Source organism: Salvelinus alpinus, chromosome 30 (genome assembly GCF_045679555.1).
Source record: "Salvelinus alpinus chromosome 30, SLU_Salpinus.1, whole genome shotgun sequence".
Lineage (NCBI taxonomy): Eukaryota > Metazoa > Chordata > Actinopteri > Salmoniformes > Salmonidae > Salvelinus > Salvelinus alpinus.
The window spans coordinates 19,327,766-19,351,249 of record NC_092115.1 but is presented as its reverse complement, the minus strand read 5'-3'; the positions used below and the strand labels follow the sequence as shown (position 1 = coordinate 19,351,249).

Here is a 23,484-nt window from a genome sequence, read left to right as displayed (position 1 = left end):
ATTAAAGTAGATCTTCAGACAGTCCAATCTCTTGCTACTAATTTGATTTCCCAAGCCTGTCCCTCGAGCCCTGAGTGTTTTGGATAAGCTGCACTGCTCTGAGTTTCAGTAGTTAGTAATATGTAGGTGTGTGTTTTGATGATTATATTACAGCAGTGGGATGTCATTTCTGCTCTTTTACAGACCCATATTGTGTGGAGGGTTTTGTTCAAGCCCAGTACTAATTCAAATAATGAAGACGGACATAACTGCTGTAGTCAATCTAATCAAGAGGGCCTGATGAATACTAGAGGTGTGTGCACCTTGCCAAAGTAACAGTAGAGGAAGCACTGTTGTGGTGTTGCCAGTAATTTTAAGTTGCTACACCATTGTTTTTTAACCTGATGACGTGTCAGGTAATCTCTGGTAACCTGCGTGGTGACCAGTTCTTCCAGTCCATCTGCCGCTATCCCAGGGGGCCATGCTCCAGATGGCCTCTGATTGGGTTCTCACAAGCCCAGGATGGGGCCACTGACAGGCAATATTAATATCACACACGCGTGCATGTGCATGCATGAGTGAGCCTGGAGAGGTGTGTTCATTATCATTTAGCCTACATATTCTTATACATACAGTTGAAGTCAGAAGTTTACATACACTTTGGTTAGTCATTAAAACTTGTTTAACCACTCCACAAATCTTGTTAACAAACTATAGTTTTGGCAAGTCGGTTAAGACATCTACTTTGTGCATGACACAAGTAATTTTTTCAAAAATTGTTTACAGAGATTACACTGCATCACAATTCCAGTGGGTCAGAAGTTTACATACACTAAGTTGACTGTGCCTTTAAACAGCTTGGAAAATTACAGAAAATGATGTCATGGCTTTAGAAGCTTCTGATAGGCTAATTGACATCATTTGAGTCAATTGGAGGCGTACCTATGGATGCATTTCAAGGCCTACCTTCAAACTCAATGCCTCTTTGCTTGGCATCATGGGAAAATCAAAAGAAATAAGCCAAGACCTTAGAAAAACAATTGTAGACCTCCACAAGTCTGGTTCATCCTTGGGAGCAATTTACAAACGCCTGAAGGTACCACGTTCATCTGTACAAACAATAGTGCACAAGTATAAACACCATGGGACCACGCAGCCGTCATACCGCTCAGGAAGGCGACACATTGTCTCCTAGAGATGAATGTACTTGTGCGAAAAGTGCAAATCAATCCCAGAACAACAGCAAAGGACCTTGTTTCCACAAATGTCAGCCAGTGTGTTTTGTCAGGATGTAACTGGCTGTCTACACAGTAGTGGGCTTGGGGGTTGGATGAGGTATTGCAGTGTGCTAGGTGGAGCTGCTTCAGTTAAATGGAAGCTATGGGAAGAAGGAGCAGATGGTAGTAAAGTGATGACATGGGCTGTTGGACAACTCATTGGGATTTAATGGGAAACATGTTTACATTGACAAAGCAAGTGAAATACTCCCTTTCAGACAGAAGCCATGGCTGCTCAGCTTCCCTCTGTACCTCACCTGCTTAAGTGAGCAGAAAGTGATTCTGGAGGAATTGTTATGCCCATCAAGTGGTATATACAAAGATGAATGATAGCGTTAATTAAGTGATGGTAGCTGAAGAGCCGATAGGGATGGTGGAGAGAAAGGAGTCTGGGGGAGGTGTTATGCTCAGCGCACTTCTGGCTTCTCACTACTTAGAGGGAGAGTAGTGTGAACAGAGCAGAGGGGGTTTCAGAGATGGGGAGACCGTATAGGGATGAAGGGACTGCACTGACCGAATGAACTGGTGTTTATACAGGTTGAAGAGATTGGGTTTTATTAGGATCCCCATTGCTAAAGCAGCAGCTTTTCCTGGGGTCCACACATTACAATACATTAAACAGCTCAATTTACAAGGCACACGTAGCCTACATACAAGTACACGGTCAAATAGGGGAGAGGTTTTATGAAACCAGGGTTGCTGTTCATTTGAGCTGGGAGTTCCATGCTCTGCATAGTGAACGGCACTGACCTAATGAACTGTGTCTACAGGTTGCATAGGACACGTCAACATTAAGACATTTGGAACGCCAGGCAATAGGTGATGGAAGGCGGTCCTGTGTAGGTGCAGTCATGTGACATTAGGTAGTGTGGTCATATGCAGTGGGTGGATACATGTGTTAAAGCCAGATGCTAGGGCAGGTACAGTAGGCTTTCCATAGACATCCCTCTCCACATGAACCTATTATAACCTGCAGGATCTTGCCCTCAAGCCACATCTGCTATACTTAATCACCCTGTTAGACATGTCACTGATTCATTTCAGGATTCAAGTATACTCTGCTCTTAGAGCGTTCCCTTTGCTTGGTCTCAGCCAATGCCAGGACACAGCACATGTGAAGCTACCCTCCATATACACTGTAGGTCAGTGGTTACAGGAAATGTTTCCATTTATTTCATTAGCTTAGAAATAATTCCTCAAGTAGTGAAGGCATTGACAAATTACCCTTATATGAAATGCTAGTGGCATGTAGATGTCAAAATACCTGGTGAGAGCAGCCAGCCAAGGTTATTGAAAGGATGTCAGAACCAGAGTTCTTAGAGCAACAAGCCTCCACTCAAAATGTAGAAAGAATTCTCTAGTCAAGTCACAACTCAGATATTTCAAAGTCAAGCATTTTATTAAACAAGCCAAAGGATTACAAGTCACAATATTCATTGTGTGTATGCTACAAGGTCAAAGAGTAAACCTTCATCCCAAGCTGAAGTAGATCAGAAGTATTTCTTCAGGCCTGACAGGTGGAAGGTAGTTACGGTCAGGTCAGAATGAGTTCCCCACTGGACACCACTGTCTCTCCAGCCACAGAATTCACTGCAGCCACATCTCTCCCTAATGGAGCAACAGGAGATCATGAGGCACAAACTGGCTTGACACTAAGGCCCTAAATCCCAACTTGAGATTCACAGAATTAGCATTTACAGTCACCAACCCTGGTCAAATAAAAGGTATAGCTATTGCATTCTAATGCTGGGATGAGCCAAGGCATGTACAGCCCATAGCCCTATAGTACCAGGGTTGATGACACCTTCACAAAATTAGGCTAGATAAACAGCAAGTTCTACTTCAACTGGAAGATACAAAAAGCTACTTACTTTGCCTGTTGCAGCTCTGTTGACAGGAGTGGGTCCTAGTAGGGTGGCACACCTCTGTACTACAGTGGATGAAGACCTGATAGAAAGCAAACTTTAAATGTATCAACTACATTAGCCATTTAAACCAAGGCCATTTCAAACTGGTCTGAGGTTAGCAGCACTACTTTTCAACATAGTGACAGATTCAGCCTTGAGGGTAGACTTTCTGGCAAATCCATCAAGCATCAGGGCAAAAACTCAGCAGTCCTGCAGTAGACCATGAGACCCTGATTAGAGTACTCCTGCTGTAATAGAGTAAATACAGTACCCTGTCCTTCAAAGGGGCCAAAGTGTCTGCATCCACAAAGGTGAACATCTTGAACGCAAAGCGTTTGTAGTGGGTCAGGAACTCAAGGCCAGAGGAGCCATCCACAGGGATCACATTGGTCAGGTAACGGTCATCCTGGTACGGACACCTGGAGAAAGTAATTGTTAGGAATAGTGGGGGACAATTCCAGAAACCCTCCCAGGTTTCAGAAATCCTGGTTGGAAGATTGCAGTTAGTTTACAAGTTACATGTAAGCACCAATTGAAAGTCAGTCTAACACATCAAGCAGCAAGGTAACCATCTTGTTTCTCTAGTTACCCATCAACCAGGAGGTCCCACTTGGGCAAGCTGAGGGGACTGGGGGTCAAGGTGGCCCAGCAGTAGTCCAGATTCAGGACCAGGTTAGAGTCTGTCCTCCCCAGGATGTGAACCTCTGCATACACTGGATCCTTCAGGAGCTTTGCGACTGGGTAGTCTGCCTCACTGTAGTATGACCTGTAGGCTTCCACTTCTGTGGACAAAGGGTAGCATTCACACAAAAAGCTGAAGTGCAGCAGTTTCAGAACAGTGCTGGCCATCTTAAACAGAATGTTGGAACAGGCATTTATTCCACCTAAGTAGTAACCCATCAGATGCAACTAAGCCTTAATTTAATACTAGGATTTGTAGAATCAGGTGTGTTAGTTTGGCTTGAGTCAAAGCCTGCACCCAGCACCCAAGCAATTTCCTGTCAGGGACAAGCTATCACAGCAAGATTGTATTATTCTAAAACCATTTCTCCAGTTTACCTTCCACACATCCCTTGTTGTAACATTGTCCGCTGGCCAGTCGGAGCTCTACTCGGACAAGTCCAGTAGCAGCGACTGGAGCAGGGGGAGGAACAGCATTCACCTCAACCACCAAAAACTCCACCGCAGTGTCAGAGTACTTACACTGGAACTGCAGCCTAGAAGAAAACATGTTGACACTGATGCAAAGTACTTTAGGCCAGAACTGTTGTTCCACAGACTCAGGGTGGGCTAGTACATTGACTCAAGCTGTGAATCAATGATACTAACAGAAAATGCCTTGAAGAAATAATTCAGTATGAAAAGAATGCAAAAAATATTGTACTGGCCATTTCACTTAAGCCTCAAGTGGAATTGGCTAAAGGGAACTTTGTGGTGTTACATTTCAAGGAGGGAAGACTCACTCAAAGTGGCTGTCTCTAGTGATTGAGCCTCGAGGTCCAATCTCCACTTCATAGGAAGACATCATATTGTTCTCATAGACCATATAGCCACTCTCCTCCTGCAATGGACAAAACATAACATTCAGCGTAGGCCAATGGGTCTAACATCCAGGCTTTGCCTGTTCTGGTTGAATTGGACTGATTTACAAGTTCCTTGAAAAATGTAATTTATTTAATCTGATTGTCATAAGGTTCCATGACTTTGTCCCCACAGGGCATTGATGATTTATTAAATTGTGGGTGTTAACTTTTGTACACCTGTGGTGTTCCTGATCAAAGATGCCAAGAAGACTATCTAAATATGGACTAAAGATCTGGGCAGCATGTGATGCCAGGACAAGTTATGCCTGGAAGATGCAGGGTTACACCGGGAAACCTGCTGACGGTGTTCTTGAAAGGAACCAGCCTGGAAGTGACTGAAGGTCTTCAGGGGTACAAGATGTCTTCCCCCCATATGCTCTTGGTCAGGAGCTGCTCAAAAAATGACCATGGTGGGGACAGTCAGAAGGAACAAGCCTGAGTTACCTCCTGCTTTACTACCAAGGACAAAGATTGTTTTTCCTCTAAATATGCCTTCACCGACACTTGTCCTACTGCCCAAAGGAAAAAAAGTGCTCCTGATGACAATTGCACAGGGATGCCGCTGTGCTGGATTACAACAGGAACAAAGTGGGAGTTGACAACCTTGATAAGGAATGTTACCATCTTTCAAATCTCATGTACTTTTTCCCCCTTACCAGATTGTTTAAGCTGCACAACAATAAGACATGTTCGGCAAAATGCTCATTGAATTTGTGAACAATATGGAGTCAATTCATTTGAATAAGTAAATATGTTTTAGATGTGATACATTGAAACACTTAAATTTCTCAAGTTACTATGACGTATCACTTGTATGTACTCATTTTATTTACGGATTGTTGTGATCAGGTTACTGGCACATACTATTGTAAGAGGATGACGGCACGTTGGAACATGGTGGTGTTCTTCAACATCCTAGATGTGTCGGCCAACAACGCGTCTGCTGTGAGTGGAGGTGAATACAGGCTGAAAGCAGCGGAAATTCGTCAAGAGGACACTATTCCTAGAAGTGTTGAGAAAGCCATGGTGGCACCCCTCATTCAAAGGCAAATACCTTGCTCCAACGCCATCCTTTGCTGGAATGGTGAGAGATACAAGGGCCAGAAGCAAGAGCTACAGCTGCCAGAGACCGAAGGAAGAGGTGCAATCTGTGTGCACCAAGAGATGTCAAAACTAGCATCATGTGCCATAAATGCAGTGCATATATTTGCAAGGCACACGCAACCACCACGTATTGTCCAACATGTGCATGAGAAAACAAAACGTAACCATTGATTAAAGAACAAACATTGTTCACATTCTGTTAATGTGTTCAGACATGAATTTTGTCTAATGGTAAAGTTCTCATATCCTATCATCATGTCAGTTTTAACCTGGAACAGGTTATTTTGTGCCACTTTAAAAATGTGAAACAGTATCAAAACAAAATATCCTTGATAAAAAAATTGCCAAAGTAGTCTGATAATTAGCACTGTTTCATCTGAGTATTTGTTATAATCAACGTAATCCATACATTATGCTTTTTTTAGTCGAAAACGAGTTGTATGAGCTCAGGTCAATGAGGCCTACAGGCCATAAATAGCAAATAGAATTCAAAACTTGTAATGTTCCACAAGAACTTAAATTAATAAAAACACAACAGGTGATAACATATTATGGATTTAATAATCAGCTATAATGTGGCAGTCATTTTGGACAGGGTACATGATAATCTAGAGAATTAACATGAAATGAACAGGAGGGTTAAATTAATGCAGGGCCCTGCATTCTCTAGATTGTTATTTTTCTATCAGATGGGATGAAATGCCTAAAACAGACATCATGGAGTTGAATGGGACTGTAGTCAAATTCTGTTTATTCATTTAGATCATAAAATCCAGGGGGGGGGGGGGGGGGGACACACCAGGTGAGAGGACTCAAACTACCAGGCAGAATAGAACCCCAGCAGCATTGACCAAGGCCTAAATATGAAAACCCACTGGAAGCAATGGATTGGGGTCATAAAACACTTCCTAGATGGTCAAGATTTACATTGTGTCAAATTGAGAAAGATATTTACCCACCATGAGAGTGGTGCCACAGGCTGTGACAGGGAACTGGTACATGGCAAAGGCTTTAGTGGTGCCAACAGGCTTACAGAGGGCATCTTGTGGTCCAAGTAGACTGATGGTATCAAGGTCCAGGTTGGGCAGAGTGGCATCCCTGGCCACCACAACAACAAACTGACCATCTCTGGTACACTGTACAGTCACTGAGGAAGGAGTGGGCACAAAGGATGAGTAATTGCTCATGCACCACTCTAGAAAGTTATGATAGAGCCAACAGAACATTTAATTCACAACATATGTTCACACTAACATAACTCCATAAATCTGAGTCTTACAAGCTAGGCAGAGGCAAATACAAAGATGCAAATTGTAAAATAAATGAAGGGAAAAGCCAAAACAGTTACCTGCTTTTCCATAGTAGCACCGCCTCTCATCAAAACAGCAGTTGATTGCCTCACATTGAGCAAGAGTAAGATCTGGGACACCACAAGTAATTCGCTCCTCCGCTTTCACTTGGCATTTCTCAATAGGAGTTGTGGCATCTGGTCCCTGGGTAACCCGCTGAGGTGGCCACTGGGGCTGGTTTTTCAGCTTCTTGGCCTGCTGGTCATATGTTACTGGCCTGGTCTGAGGTAGCTGCCTCACCTTCTGGACCTGCTGAATTACTGGAGCCTGGTGCTTCTGTAGTAACATTCCCCAAGTATTTGCACTACTGTAGCGCACAAGCACAGCCAGCAACACAACTACACACCTTGCTGATGATGCCATTGTAATACACAATTGTATCGACAGGACTTGCTCAGGGCTCGCTGAGGCTTTTATACCTGATTGAGTGCGTTTGTTTGGCAGATGCCCCGCCCCTCCTCGTTAAGAGTCGAGCTGTCGCCATCCCTGGGTAGTTAATCAGTCAGGGCCTGGAAGGCATCCCTGGGTAGATAATCAGTCAGTGCCTGGCAGGCATCCCTGGGTAGTTAATCAGTCAGGGCCTGGCAGGCATCCCTGGGTAGTTAATCAGTCAGGGCCTGGCAGGCATCCCTGGGTAGATAATCAGTCAGGGCCTGGCAGGCATCCCTGGGTAGTTAATCAGTCAGGGCCTGGCAGGCATCCCTGGGTAGTTAATCAGTCAGGGCCTGGCAGGCATCCCTGGGTAGTTAATCAGTCAGGGCCTGGCAGGCATCCCTGGGTAGTTAATCAGTCAGGCCCTGGCAGGCATCCCTGGGTAGTTAATCAGTCAGGGCCTGGCTGGCATCCCTGGGTAGTTAATCAGTCAGGGCCTGGCAGGCATCCCTGGGTAGTTAATCAGTCAGGGCCTGGCAGGCATCCCTGGGTAGTTAATCAGTCAGGGCCTGGCAGGCATCCCTGGGTAGATTATCAGTCAGGGCCTGGAAGGCATCCCTGGGTAGATAATCAGTCAGGGCCTGGCAGGCATCCCTGGGTAGTTAATCAGTCAGGGCCTGGCAGGCATCCCTGGGTAGTTAATCAGTCAGGGCCTGGCAGGTGCAGCTCATTGATAGCTCGTTTGGCTCTAGGGCGCAATCATCACCTAGGAATTGTTTCTATCAAATGGCTCCATTTGAATACTTTGAAATGTATTAATGGTATACTTGTCCTCTTTTGATCCATCTCAATAGTATGAAGTTGCTTCCTATTCTTGTCCCCTCTCTTTCATAAATATTTTTTAGATATTCCTTTAGACCACGTGACAAACTCATTCCACGGAGGGCCAAGTGTCTGCGGGTTTTCCCTCCTCCCTTGTGCTTGATTGATGAATTACCCTCACTGATTAGTAACGAGCTCCCCTCACCTGGTTGTCTAGGTGTTAATTGAAAGGAAAAAACAAAAACCTGCAGGCACCCGACCGTCCGTGGAATGAGTTGGACACCCCTGCGGTTTAATACTATTGAAATGCAACTGCTATTTCTCCTTCCTTCCCCTCTCCGTCTCTAACTTTCTCTTGACCTCCCCCTCTGTCCTTCTCTCTCCCATGGATTAATGTATTATATTAAACAGGACTCAGGAGCTGGTTGAGTATAATGAGGGTCCCTTTGAATACTTGAAAATTAACTAATATTCTCTCTCCCTCCTTCCCCACCTCTCCATCCCCGCTCTTGTTCAGATGTATGGGCGTTACACACAGGAACTCGGTGTGTATGCCAAGGAGGAGGCGGCCCGCCTGCGTGATGGCGGGGGACTGCGGAGGTCCACCAGTATTCGCAGCCGGTCGGCAGAGCTGCTAGAGTATGAGAAAGACCCCTGCGCCAAATGTCATGGTGAGTGACCGACTGACCTCAACATGACCACTTGTATTTACCAACCTAATGACCACTCATATTTACTGACCTGTCTAATGACCTCAATAGGACCACTCATTTACTGACCTGTGTAATGAGTGAGTGATCACTGTGATCCAATGACCTCTCCTATGAGTGCACCACCACCACTGAACTGACAGCGTCGACCTACGCTGAGTGTACAAAACATTATGAACACCTGCTCTTTCCATGACATAGACTGACCAAGTGAATCCAGGTGAAAGCTATGATCCCTTATTGATGTCACTTGTTAAATCCACTTCAATCAGTGTAGATGAAGGGAGGGAGACAGGTTAAAGGTTAAAGAAGACTTGAGACTATTGAGACATGGATTGTGTATGTGTGTCATTCTGAAGGTGCCAAAGATTTAAGTGCCTTTGAACCAACCTAATGACCACTCATATTTACTGACCTTGGGAGCAATTTCCAAACGCCTGAAGGTACCACGTTCATCTGTACAAACAAGTATACGCAAGTATAAACACCATGGGACCACACAGCCATCATACCGCTCAGGAAGGAGATGCGTTCTGTCTCCTAGAGATGAACGTCCTTTGGTGTGAAAGTGCAAATCAATCCCAGAACAACAACAAAGGACCCTGTGAAGATGCTGGACGAAACGGGTACAAAAGTATCTATATCCACAGTAAAACGAGTCCTATATCGACATAACCTGAAAGGCCTCTCAGCAAGGAAGAAGCCACTGCTCCAAAACCACCATAAAAAAGCCAGACTATGGTTTGCAACTGCACATGGTGACAAAGATCGTACTTTTTGGAGAAATGTCCTGTTTGGCCATAATGACCTTCGTTATGTTTTTGAGGAAAAAGGGGGAGGCTTGCAAGCCGAAGAACACCATCCCAACAGTGAAGCACGGGGGTGGCCGCATCATGTTGTGGGGGTGCTTTGCTGCAGGAGGGACTGGTGCGCTTCACAGAATAGATGGCATCATGAGGTAGTAAAATGATGTGGATATATTGAAGCAACATCTCATGACATCAGTTAGGAAGTTAAAGCTTGGCCGCAAATGGGTCTTCCAAATGGAGAATGACTCCAAGCATACTTGTGCGAGCAAGGAGGCCTGCAAACCTGACTCAGTTACACCAGCTCTGTCAGGAGGAAAGGGCCAAAATTCACCCAACTTATTGTGGGAAGCTTGTGGAAGGCTACCTGAAACATTTGACCCAAGTTAAACAATTTAAAGGCAATGCTACCAAATACTAATTGAGTGTATGTAAACTTCTGACCCACTAGGAATGTGATGGCTGAAATAAATCACTCTCTCTACTATTATTCTGACATTTCACATTCTTAAAATAAAGTGGTGATCCTAAGTGACCTAAGACAGGGAATTTTTACTAGGATTAAATGTCAGGAATTGTGAAAAACTTAGTTTAAATGTATTTGGTTAAGGTGTATGTAAACTTCCGACTTCAACTGTTTAAAGCACTCAAGAGAACCATTTAAGAAACAAAGTTAGGTCAGCTAAAAGAAGCTTCACTGGACCCAATTTATTCTCCTTTTTCTGTGAACTGGAAAAGTCTGGAATTCCACCGGTTCAGTATCTAGAGCATTCATAGACTGTGTCCCTCAAGACACTGGGTTCTCTTCAATGTTTGATTGTGTCTTCAGGGACAGCCAGCTACTCCTATTTCATCCACCTGAGAGCAATCATTCACCTTTCCTCCTCTCCACACCCCTTTAATCTCTATCGTCACTCGCTTCCTGTGTCTTTAGCGGCCTTATTTCTCTCTCTTTCCACCCATCTCTAAGTCCACTCAGTCCTTTATTCATTCATTCAGCTCAACAAGTCGTAATGCATTTCTATCCGTTTCTCCACCCCAATTGCTTTTCACACAGTGTTAATTCTGTCTCCATTTCTCATCACTCCATATGTCTTTTTTTAACGCTCTCTTGTTACAGTGACTATTTCTCTCATTGTAAGCTGTTGTCTTTTTAATCTTCCTCTCTCCTCTCTCCCACCCCCTCTCTCCTTTTCCTTCCTCTCCCCTCTTTCTCTCTCCCTCCCTCTCTCCTTTCTCCAGTATGTACGTCTCGCTGTCAGAAGTTCCTGATCTCTCGCGTGGGCGAGGACTGGATCTTTCTCATCCTCCTGGGTCTGGTCATGGCCCTGGTCAGCTGGGTGATGGACTACGCTATAGCCTTCTGTCAACAAGGTGAGAGAGAGGGAGAGATATTCCTGGGTCTGTTTGGTAATGGACTACACCATAGGGAATGGAAGGAGGGAGAGAGAGGGTGAGATATTCCTTGCGTCCCTAGTGTAAAAAGTTCTGGAATGTGCCCTTTAATAGGTTTTATGTATCTGTGTGTGTCTCTGCGCTGTAGCTCAGAAGTGGATGTACGGGGGACTGAACAGTAACATGCTCCTGCAGTACCTGGCCTGGGTCACCTACCCAGTGGTGCTCATCACTTTCTCAGCAGGGTTCACACAGATACTGGCCCCGCAGGCTGTGGGTAAGATACTCAAGTGTGGAACACACACACACACACTCATTCAATGTAATCTTACACCTACATTTATTCCTAATCATGCTCACTCACATATATTTAAATAGCTCATTTGCATACCAAATGAAACACTGTGCAATATTAAAGGTCACAGATGTATGGCGTCGACTCAATCCACATGGGTAGTTGACAGAAGTTATACAACTTCAGGACATCCTTGACTATATCCTTGAAACCACTAGTAATGACTGCCTTGAATTCATAAATAATCTTGAAGTGGATCTATGAATATACATTTTACCACACTCTCCGTCCTCCCCCTCCTCCTAACCCACCTCCCTCGCCCTCCTCTCATCCATCCCCCCTCTCACCTCCTCCTTTTCCTCAGGTTCGGGTATCCCAGAGATGAAGACCATTCTTAGAGGTGTGGTACTTAAGGAGTATCTCACCTTTAAAACCTTTGTGGCCAAGGTTATCGGGCTGACCTGTGCTCTGGGCAGTGGCATGCCCCTGGGAAAGGAGGTGGGAAACCCCTAGTGGACTATTACGGACTGAAAATGAAATGTTTGAAATTCCTGGGCTCTAATTTATAAAGTGCTGATCTAGGAGCAGTTTTGCCATAAGATCATCATGAATACGGTTATATGGACAGAGAGCCTTATTCTAGTTCAGCACTCTTACTCTGAGACGCTTGATGAATACGGGCCCTGGTCTGAAATTGCTTTAGTTCTGCCTTCTTTTCCCCTCCTTTATTACTAACTCTGCATTCCATGTTCTTTCTCTCCGTCATCCTCTGACCCCTACCCATCCATCTTTCTCTGTCTCGTTCCTCCAATCTCTCATCCAGGGCCCATTCGTTCATGTGGCCAGTCTGTGTGCAGCTCTCCTGAGTAAATGCATAGCTGCCTTGTTTGGTGGGATTTACATGGTGAGACAGCCCCCCACCCCACACACACTCAATTTGGTTTTAGTATCTGTGTGATATCTGTCTGACCAGCCTGCCACCCCTCCAGGACATACACTCACCCCCACTCACCTGAGCCCGTCCCTGGGCTTCAGCACACAGTATGACTCCTGTCTGCCAAGAAATTACTCTCTCTGCCATACACCACCCAAGACCTGGAGGAGGAGGAGGAGGGGGGGGAGATGGAGGAAGAACATTTCAAGTCAGCAAGCATCAAATCAGACTCTACTTTAGAACAATTCCATAATGATCAGGGTTGAGGTTCATCCTGTTTGAACCCAATCACTATAGGAGATTGAATGCATTTTCTGTCCAAAACTGAAGCAATAAAAATAATATCTCCCAGCAGATTTTGGTCTCTGCTTTTCTTCAATTTAACACTCAGGTACTCACTCAGATTTCTGTCTTTTCCCACTTACTGCTTAAGGAAGAGCCCTTTCAGGGAAACAAGGTACGAGTGCACATGTGTCTAAGTATGTGCACGTCTCAGAGTGTCCACTTGTTTCATGTTTGTTGGGGCGTCATGTGAGCGCCCTTCCATTTCAAGTCAAGCGTTTATATTCTGTTCTATGTGAATGCCATCATGACATCTCCCTTTACTTCATGTTATTCTGTTGATCTAAATTCCAACATTACTCTCTGTAACTCTCTGTAATTCCATTATGCACATATGTGTTTGTGTCTGTGTGGGTGTCTGTGAGTGTGCGTATGTTCCTATTACAGAATGAGTTGAGGAACACAGAGATGCTATCAGCAGCGTGTGCAGTAGGGGTGGGATGCTGCTTTGCTGCCCCTATTGGAGGTACGTAACCATGGGAAGTCCATGTACTTTACAATATACATTGGGGAGAAATACAGTAAATTACAATAAGTGATGGTGTTACTGCAACAGTGATTGTGTGTGCTGCAGGTGTGCTCTTCAGCATTGAGGTAACCTCAACGTTCTTTGCGGTGAGGAACTATTGGAGGGGCTTTTTTGCTGCCACCTTCAGCGCCTTCATCTTCAGAGTACTGGCTGTGTGGAACCAGGACGAAGGTGAGGAGGTGTGTGTGTGCAGGGGCGGGGGTGGTCTTGGGTCTGTGTCATTGAGCCAATAGTTAGTCAGAGCTGACTGGTGATATTCTCTCTGTCTCTCTCAGAGACCATCACGGCTCTTTTTAAGACACGTTTCCGTCTGGACTTCCCCTTTGACCTCCAGGAGTTGCCAGCCTTCGCCATCCTGGGGTACGTGTGTGTGTGTGTGTTTACTGTGTCCTGTGTGTTCTACACACCCTGTTCAAACTCCTCAGTATCGTCACTGTAAATGGCTATTAACCTAGAACTGTGTGTGACTCTGTCCCCTGTCCTCCTCAGGATTGCGTGTGGTTTTGGTGGGGCCCTGTTTGTCTACCTGAACAGACTGATAGTAGAGTGTATGAGGAAACAGAAGACCATCAACAAGTTCCTGCTTAGGAAGTGAGTCTCTGAATATTATACTATTGAACTGTTATATATTGTACACAAACATATGGAGGACCAAATCTGCAGTAATTATAGATAAATGCACAAATAAATGGATGAATGAATGCACACATAGATAGTGGGGCAAAAAAGTATTTAGTCAGCCACCAATTGTGCATGTTCTCCCACTTAAAAAGATGAGAGAGGCCTGTAATTTTCATCATAGGTACACTTCAACCATGACAGACAAAATGAGAAAAAGAAATCCAGAAAATCACATTGTTGTCTCATCTTTTTAAGTGGGAGAACTTGCACAATTGGTGGCTGACTAAATACTTTTTTGCCCCACTGTAAAATCATTATTTGAATAAATAATCCCACTCATTTTATTAATTTAGATTATTTCTTAATTTATGTATGTCTTCCTTCAATATGATAATGAGGTGTCAATCAAACGTATGTGGGTGATATCTAACACACCATTGGTGAATCAATGCCAAAACACCTTGCATGATTGCACTTGCCTCGGCTGCGTTCAGTATAAACGATTTGTCCCCCCTCTCCAACCAATAATGTGCAGTGCATATAGCTATCTATTAATATTATGTCATTGTTTTTTGGGCCGAAGTTGGAGATAAAAATCGATTATATGCAGCTGTGCCGCATGCACACCATAAAAACATTGCTCTTCCTTGATTTAGAAGCAGGTGAACAGTTTTAGAACACAGAGCCATTGACTGCGTTACTTTTGACAATAAGCCACCGGACTACAGGCATATCGTTTTGAACCTAGAAGAAAACCAAGAGACGGGAGTAGGCAAGAAGGACTTGACCGGGATTGCCCAGAAAACCATGTTACTGTAAACGAACGTTACTGAGTGAGTATCAAGATCGCTAGCTTGGCTACATATAATTAAGTCGCGTTGGCTAGCTAGCTGCGTTTTACACACCTGGAAGACCAGGTGTGTTAAATTTAGATAATCACTGAACTGATAAATTAGCTCAGTTGGTCAGGGCGGAGTTCAGTTCAATTGAACGGAAGTGGTACTGAACGACCAGTTTAAAAATGGGAAAGGCTTGTCGGTTCAAAGTATACCGCTGCCCTTTAAATATGTTGCTTCAAGCCACACACCCACTGAACGGAGCAAACGTATGTCTAAGAACATACAAGAAAGTTTTGGAAAAATGTGTCATTCAGTACAAACCGTTCCGCAATGTAGCAAACGTTTAAGTGAACTATAGCCTAGTTGGAACAAAATTCTGCAGTACCTGGGCTCCCGAGTGGCGCAGATGTCTAAGGCACAGCATCTCTTTGTGTTTGAGGTGTCACTACAGACCCTGGTTCTATCCCGGGCTGTATCACAACCGGCCGTGATCGGGAGTCCTATAGGGCGGCACACAATTGGCCCAGCGTCGTTAGGGGAGGATTTTGCCAGAGTAGGCTGTCATTGTAAATTTAAGAATTTGTTCTTAACTGACTTGCCTGGTTAAATAAAGGTTTGCCTTCTCTTGGGTCCTGTGGTGAAGTGACTGCTGTTGGTATTGGGCAACCACTTTCTTCCAGGGCCCTTACTCACTAAACATCTCAGTAGAGCGTGATCTAGGATAACCTCCTTGTCAATGTAATTGTAGTCAATGTGAAGACAATCCTAACATCAGTACTCCTACTCTGAGATTCTTTGTAAATATGGTCCCTGGCCTGTCAACACTCCACCTGAAATGCAACAAAAATATGAATAATTAGCTCAGTAACTTAGTTAACTAGCCAATGAAACACTTGTAAATGTGCACAAGCCTAATAAAGCAGGTGTATATGAAAACAGCTTATTTGCTGTGAAATTAAGAGAGGCATTTATCTTGCTAACTTTGTCACCAATCGATAAACAGGCAGGGGAACAAAGTAGTTTAACAAAAACTGCGGAATAGTCTAACTAGCTAGTCTTTCAAATACAGCTACCAATATATCTAGTTAATTGTTATTTTCTAGAAACCTAGCTACAGTCTGTTTAGCTAGCTAAGGTGAACTCTGAAGGTGGGAGTGAACTAACGTTAGCTAGTTTGGCCCCTGCAGTTAAGGTAGCTGGCTAGTTAAATTTTTAATCAACTTTATTAATCGTATGAATAGCTAGCAAAGATATTCGTTCACACATGTCTCCACACGGAAAAGCAGATAATATGGAGATTCGTCGTTTTCAACAGCAGCCAGCACTGCCAGAGCAACCCACTGTACAGTGTTGCCAACTCCTCAGTAAGGAAAGTAGCTATTGGCTGTCCTAAAAGTCGCTAAATGACACCATCACCTAATTTGCATAATTGGCCATGTGCATGTAATTGTGATGGACGCTGTAGGAGAGAGGAATAACGTTGTGGGAGAGACAATAAGTAAGTAAAAAACACCCTAAATATGTTTAGAACTACAAATGAACTTCTGTCGATTCTTGTTTGTTTTTTTTATGTCACAATTCCAACCCTCCTTTATCTGGACTTGGGACCGGCAAAAGTAACCCAAAAGAGACACTCTGGTGGAGTTACTTTGTTTTTTTTGTTTTTTAGTTTAGGTTTCTTAATTTGGTTTGGTTTTTAACCTTATGGTCCACTTAGGAGCCTACAACAAGTCACAGTAAAACATGAACATTTTTAACCATAACATGTTTTAATTTTTTTTTGTATACAATCTAAATGGACCAAAAAGAGACAATAGAAAAAACTGTCAATGGCAATGTGAGAAAATTATGGTCACTAGTCTGGCCATAATTCAGGTGAATTGTATTTTTTTCCCAGACCCCCCTCCACACACACACACAGGCTGTGCTGGCTCACAGATAAGTGGGTCATTGTCATTTTGGTCAAGGCTCTCTATGGCAGGTTCAGCAACTGAGGGAGCTGACTTAAATGAGTAAGCAGCTGATGTGCCAAAAAGCTGCAAAACATTATCAGGCAGCTGGTGCTCATAGCAAGCCTCACCAGACAGCTTCAGTCCATATCGAATGTACAGGATGGAGTTAAGGGTCTGCAAGGACATCCGATTTCTAAGTTTGTTTTTTACCACACTCTGGCTGAATACTCTCTCGACTTCAGCATTCGAGTGTGGCAAGGACAACATAGACACAGCAGCCATGGCAAGTTCTTGAAACGGGTTGATATCAGCTGCATCCCTGAACTTCCAAATCTCACTCCAGAAGCCCAGTGTGTTTTTGTCTCATTCCATTTACTAAGATGGATGGCACGCCATTGCTGGACAATCTTGTCTCTCTGCAGGGGCGTAGCCAAGGAGCTTGGCTATTTTTTCTATTTCTCCAGGGCTCTTATTGTGCTTTAGAGTTTCCTCCACATTGAAAACTGACATGTACTGCAATGCTTCGATGTTGTCCGGCAGTCTCACCCTCAACTCATTAAGATGGTGAAGGCTACACACCGCTTTCGGACATTGTTTTCATCCTCAGGCGCCAGGTGGAGCTCAGCTGCCTTTGACTCAAAAAGGTAACCAAGGTACGGTTTGGGACTGATGTATCCATCTATTGGCCCTTTGAGTACATCAACATTTGCCAGTATATTCAGCAACCTGCTGCTCACAGACTTGATCAGGCTAACCAAACTGTCAAGTAGCTAAGAGGATCTACTTGCTCTCCCTCAAAAGCCTTGATGGCCAACTGTACCTCACCCAGCACTGACTTTAAAAAAAAGTCAGATACAATATGTTTTGAGGATCACTGTACATGGAGTATAAAACCTCAGCCATGTAGCACTGTAAAGGTTTCTCCCCACAGTTGATGGTCTCATATATGGCCTTGTAGGCCAGTTATAAGTCTCTCGTACCAAGTACTCCACACTACGGGGGATGGTGTCATTGGAAGCATGACTTACAGCAAGCTGCAGAGAGTGGCACACACAGCGAATAAGAACCAGATATTTGAGGCCATACTCCTCCTTCAGCACTTTATGGACCCCATTGTTAATCCCCGTCATAAGAGGCATTGTCAGTCCCTATCCCCAGGAGTTTCTCTTTTTAAGACAACACTTCTCGAGGAAAGCCACAAAAGCACGGGCTATAGATTTGGCATCTCCTCCCTCCAACTCAACAAACCCCAGAAATATTGATACAATTGTCTGCTTGGTGTCACTAAAGTACCTTATCACAAACCCCAGGTACTTAGAAACACTTAAATCCGTGGACTCATTGAGGAAGAAGCTGAAACGCTGGTCACCCACATCTGCGACCAACTTTTTCAGAAAGTATGGTGCTCGAACTCTCACAAACACCATTAATCATTTCTGTGCACTTTGTCCTGTGCATTTTGAAGTGGGTAGCAGCAGTGGAGTCTGAGAAAGCAGCTCTACATGCTTCTCCAATGTGATCACATGCCAGCATGGAACAGTGTTCAGCGATAGCTAATGCCATGGTGGCCTCAGCCTTTTTTGCAGTCAATTTTTTTAACCATAAACGGCAGCTTGTTTTTGGTTGAACTGTTATAAGGCTTTGCATTTTGAGTATGATTTTGAGTTGTCATGTGTTTTTACATCACTGAGTTTGGCGTAGAAATCATCCTTACAATACAGGCAGTATGCCCGTGTATCATCTCCAATAAACGGCTTCAACCAGCCTTTGAATTCAGGGTTTGATTCCCACTCCTTTCTGTATTTTTGAGTGTACAGTTTAGACTGAGACATGAGCTAGCCAGCTAGATGTTTAGCTTATGTCACAGAGAGGCACACACAGTGGACAAGATGAGTAACTGACTGAGGCTGTGTGAGTCAAATGCAGTGATTTATTTTTGTACAGTGATTTATTTTAGATAAAGAACATTTTACATTTACATCCCGTCCTGAATGTAAGCCAGGGTGGGATCAGCCAGCGGCGGCTTCCCGCATGCGCGATTCATTTGCACTCTGGACACGGAGGGGTGAACATCTCCTGCTCTGACTTCAGCTGGGAGGGACTGATGCGTCAGGACTGGGCCGCCTGTGAGTGCTTTGGGACGGGGGTGGGTTTCACGGCAGCACCTGCTGCTCGTTGAGAAGAGTAAGAACGATACGTGCTTTCACGTCAGTCTCCAATAACACCAGAAAAAGTCACCAAAAAAAAAATAATGTGTCGCTAGAGGGTTCTAAGTTATTGGAGCTAAGTTGGCAACACTGTGTGAAGGTAGCCACAATAGAGGGATTTGTGGTTCACTTTCAAAATAAATGTCCTGCATCGAAACTGATGCAAACGGATACAAATAGTGGAATCATGCCGTATTTGGACGTGTTGTGTTCGGGATAAACCTCAATGTTATGTATATTACTTTGGAAATAATAGACAACGAAGGAAAACAATAAAGCATACATTTACCGCTATATATATCACCCCCTTTCTCATTTTGGTTGCTGGAGACGCGACCCAGTCGTTCGTTCGATATTTATGTTCCGTTGCCATGCTCAGTGGCAAGGTTCTTATCCCTTGCTTGCTAGCTAGCCAACTTGGCCAGGTGACAAGAGAATTTTGTTCTTCAGGTTCATAACCCAATTTAGATATATTATTCAGTCTGCAAACCAGAATTTGTAAGATCCTGGTCGAATGAAACAGACGGAGGCCCAGCTAAATAGTCAAAAAGGTTTATTCACGGAACGTTCTAAAGTCAGGAATACAAAACAATTCATATTATACTGACTTCTCACGCCCACACATTCACACAACCATACACACACACACACACACATGCATACAAACAGACGCACACACATGTCCTGCTACCCAGCCGCCAGAGATTAGTGACCTTGTCCTTGAGACATACTTCCTGTTCTCTCCCAAATCTCTAGTCAGGTCGGCACCAAGCTCAGACAGTCTGTGTTTATAATACCATAAAGACATATTGTCTTTACCCTAATCCTGACTAGACTACACATTTATTGATTATGATGTTATACATTCTAATCACTTCCATACAATTATATGTTTCAGGGCGGAATATTCTAATCATTCAATTAACCGATAATTCTCACCTAACACCAGGTCACCCTTAAAAATGAGCCTCTGGTTCTCAATGGGCTTTTCCTGGTTAAATAAATAAAGGTTCTATATATTTTTTTTTATGCTAATATTACAGCTTCACAGTCATGATCTGACTGCAGCCAGAACAGAAACGTTTATTGCGTTGCGTTTGATTAAGCTGTTTATCCCGCTTATCAAAGTTACCAAAAAAAACAATACTAAGCACACATTTACCGGTAAAACAAATATTATTTATATAAGCAAACTCATACTTTCATCTTTGATTGCTAGAGATGCGACCCAGTAGGTCCTTCGATGTTTATGGATGCGACCCAATCGTTTATGTTCTGTTGCCATGCTCACTGCCAACATTCTTATCCCTTGCTAGCTAGTCAGCAATCTACTGCTAACAATCACAACCTCTGCAGCCAGAATAACAGCAAAGCAGCTGTTTTCTTTTGACATTCATTTGCATACAGTGCCTAGCAAAAGTATTCATCCCCCTTGGCGTTTTTCCTATTTTGTTGCATTACAAACTGTAATTGAAATAGATTTTTATTTGGATTTCATGTAATGGACATACACAAAGTAGTCAATTGGTGAAATGAAAAAAAATTCAAAAAAGAAAATAGGAAAAATGCCAAGGGGGTGAATACTTTTGCAAGCCACTGTATATCCATAACAATGAGCTGATAATGCCTGATTTTTGTCTGGCAAACCTAGAAAAATCTGCATTCCCGTCAGGACACTCAACACTGTTCATTATGAGGAGATCACATTGCATATCAAACACTAGGCTAGAAGCTAGCTAAATAGTTTGTAGCTAGCAAACCTGCCAATATGACAACCGAATTCAAAAATACCAGTTGCTGAAAACAGTTGCTCACAAACTAGAAACGTGGGAGGATTTGACAGTATAGCGCCACTTGTGTCATGACTGCAACATAGGGACCAGAGAAATGTATGTTTGTCACTCACCACGTTAGGTCATCAGATGCTCCAACAACAACAAAAAATCCTCCTTGGAGCTGCTTTTACAATGAATCCCATTTCAGTTTGTGGTTGTTGGTTTAACTTTCTGTAACTTTGTAGCAAGTAAGGTCTGCATGTGTAGGTGCAAATTGCGTCATGATTGCAAGGTGTCCCAATATCTTTTCCAACTCTCCCGTTATCTGTTTTTAATGTCTATTCTAGAATGCCCTTCTAGCCAATCAGAAACGAGTATTCAACAATGCTGTGTTATAATTAAGCAAAAGGCCCAAGGAAGTGTGGTGTATATGGTCAATTGAATATGCATGACACATCGCAGAGTGACTGGACACAGACCTTAACCGCCTTATTGCTATTATAAACTGGTTACCAATGTACCAATTGTCATACCCGTGGTATAAGTTCTGAAATACAACAGCTTTCAGCCAATCAGCATTCAGGGCTTGAACCAACCAGTTTATCATGTTATATGAATTCAACAAAAAACAATAATTAGTTAATTTGACAAAAAATGACAAATAAGTTGAAATCGCACTGTGGATGTATTAGACTTCATAATTGCATACTTATATTTCACAGTACAATATGTAGACACCCCTTCAAATTAGTAGATTTGGCTATTTCAGCCACACCAGTTGCTGACAGGTGTATAAAAAGTGAGGACACAGCCATGCAATCTCCAAAGACAAACATTGGCAGTAGAATGGCCTTACTGAAGGGCTCAGTGACTTTCAATGTGGCACCGTCATAGGAGACCACCTTTCCAACAAGTCAGTTCATCAAATTTGTGGCCTGCTAGAACTTCCCCGGTCAACTGTAACTGCTGTTATTGTGAAGTAGAAACATCTAGGAGCAATAATGGCTCAGTCGTTAAGTGGTAGGCCACACAAACTCACAGAACAGGACCGTTGAAAAGCGTAGCACATAAAAATCTTCTGTCCTCGGTTGCAGCTCTCACTACCAAGTTCCAAACTACCTCAAGAAGCAACGTCAGCACAAGAACTGTTCGTACAGAGCTTCATGAAATGGGTTTCCATGGCCGCACTCAAGCCTAAAGTCACCATGCACAATTCCAAGTGTCAGCTGGAGTGGTGTAAACTTTGCCGCCATTGGACTCTGGAGCAGTGGAAACGTGTTCTCTGGAGCTATAATGGTCAAATTTGTGTATACACTTCACATTTGTGTTCTGATGGTGTCACTGAGTAGGCTGATACCCGTTTCATGGACCCAAGATCCATAGGTAAAGCTGTACATTGCAATATGAAGGTTCAATAGGCTGAATAGTGAGGGGATTTTACAGTCAAAGTCCTGCAATAATAGCTACAATGCTAATATTTGTGTAAACTCTTCACAGTTGTGAACATTTCATGAACCCAAGATTCTTAGGCAAGGTTCTATAATTCATACAGTAGTCCCCCAATTCAATTCTGAAGTCTAACACAGCCAAAATGTTATTTTAAACAGATTTTTTTTTTTTTAATAGTCTTTTGTTGAATTTATATAACAACATTCCAAACCTGTAAAGCATTATCTAGTCCAAATATGGCATGATTCCAATATTTGTATCTGTTTGCGTCAGTTTCATGGGGTACTTTTATTTTGAAGATGAACGCAAATTCCACTATTGTGGCTCATAGTTATTGTGACATCGATCAACCAATGATGTGTTAGATTCCACCCACAGACATTTGATTGATGTTATCATATTGGAGGAAGAAATAAATAAATGAATGAATTAAGATAAAAAATATTAAAATTAATTAAAGTTAGAATAATTAGATAATACAGATATGTAGAGAAAATGTATTCCTTTTAGTCAGTATTTTGTATTTCCTTGCTCATTTAATTGTGTGGATTTATTTATTCATTTATTTATGTTTCTGTGTGCATTTATTTATTTATAATTGTGGCAGGTTTAGTTCTCCATACACACACAGAGGCGGCTTGCCTTATATGTGAACCCCACGCTGCATTCCCCCAGGAAAACACTGTTGAGTTTGAATAGTACAACGTTCAATTTCGACATTTGGTAGTCCATCAGCAGTTCTCTCAAGTCCAGTTTGGGTCCATTTAAAAAGAGCTTTGTTGCAAGGTATCGTCTCTATAATTTCACTAGCGGCCCGAGATCTTTCATACATAAACAGCAGTGTATTATATAAAAGATGAACAGAAAGGGAGAGACAACTTGTAAAAGTTGGACACTGTTCCTTTAAGAGCAGACGTGTCAGTAGATAGGGAGGGTCTTTGTAAGGTCAGCTTGCTGAAGTGAAACCAAACTGGAAACATGAACGTTATGAACAGGAACAATCCTTTAGACTTATTCACAAAGCTACATCTACTCTCCAGTCAATGTTGACCTTTTTTCTAATCATAAGAAGAGAAAGAACAAGTCAACACATGCTGAGGTGAGTAGAAAGAAAGAAGATATGTGATAATTGTTTGATATGCCCCATGATGACTGGTATAACTACCAGTCAAAGGTTTGGACACACCTACTCATTCAAGGGTTTTTCTTTATTTGTACTATTTTCTACATTGTAGAA

At 43.1% G+C, this 23,484-nt stretch overlaps 3 protein-coding genes across 19 annotated transcripts in view; 2 read left to right on the top strand and 1 right to left on the bottom strand.

The window, feature by feature from the left end:
- LOC139560641 (chloride channel protein 2-like) overlaps nucleotides 1-12,887 on the top strand; it is a 52,719-nt gene extending 39,832 nt beyond the window's left edge. For 2 of the 3 annotated variants that reach the window (XM_071377611.1, XM_071377613.1), the window contains exons 2-6: nucleotides 8,911-9,064; nucleotides 11,152-11,283; nucleotides 11,453-11,581; nucleotides 11,964-12,097; nucleotides 12,423-12,887. In XM_071377611.1, coding sequence (XP_071233712.1) covers nucleotides 8,911-9,064; nucleotides 11,152-11,283; nucleotides 11,453-11,581; nucleotides 11,964-12,097; nucleotides 12,423-12,557 — 684 coding nt within the window. In that variant the 3' untranslated portion in view covers nucleotides 12,558-12,887. The remainder of the gene's footprint in view (nucleotides 1-8,910; nucleotides 9,065-11,151; nucleotides 11,284-11,452; nucleotides 11,582-11,963; nucleotides 12,098-12,422) is intronic. The other variant, XM_071377612.1, reaches the window with a different exon arrangement.
- On the bottom strand, nucleotides 2,637-7,694 carry LOC139559959 (zona pellucida sperm-binding protein 4-like). The gene is made up of 8 exons (XM_071376443.1): nucleotides 7,199-7,694; nucleotides 6,810-6,997; nucleotides 4,627-4,724; nucleotides 4,223-4,380; nucleotides 3,753-3,945; nucleotides 3,435-3,582; nucleotides 3,128-3,203; nucleotides 2,637-2,864 (listed from the first exon to the last, which is right to left on the bottom strand). The coding sequence occupies exons 1-8, from the start codon at nucleotides 7,560-7,562 to the stop codon at nucleotides 2,791-2,793; spliced, it is 1,299 nt and encodes a 432-aa protein (XP_071232544.1). The 5' UTR covers nucleotides 7,563-7,694; the 3' UTR covers nucleotides 2,637-2,790.
- Nucleotides 12,888-12,925: 38 nt separating the features above from the next.
- LOC139560638 (chloride channel protein 2-like) overlaps nucleotides 12,926-23,484 on the top strand; it is a 45,834-nt gene continuing 35,275 nt past the window's right edge. For 12 of the 15 annotated variants that reach the window (XR_011671999.1, XR_011671998.1, XM_071377599.1 and 9 more), the window contains exons 1-4: nucleotides 12,999-13,341; nucleotides 13,450-13,575; nucleotides 13,680-13,764; nucleotides 13,894-13,995. Coding sequence is in view for 11 of the 15 variants with exons in the window: in XM_071377599.1 (XP_071233700.1) it covers nucleotides 13,248-13,341; nucleotides 13,450-13,575; nucleotides 13,680-13,764; nucleotides 13,894-13,995 (407 nt within the window). In the remaining 4 variants the exon portion in view is untranslated. The other 3 variants (XM_071377600.1, XM_071377604.1, XM_071377603.1) reach the window with 3 other exon arrangements.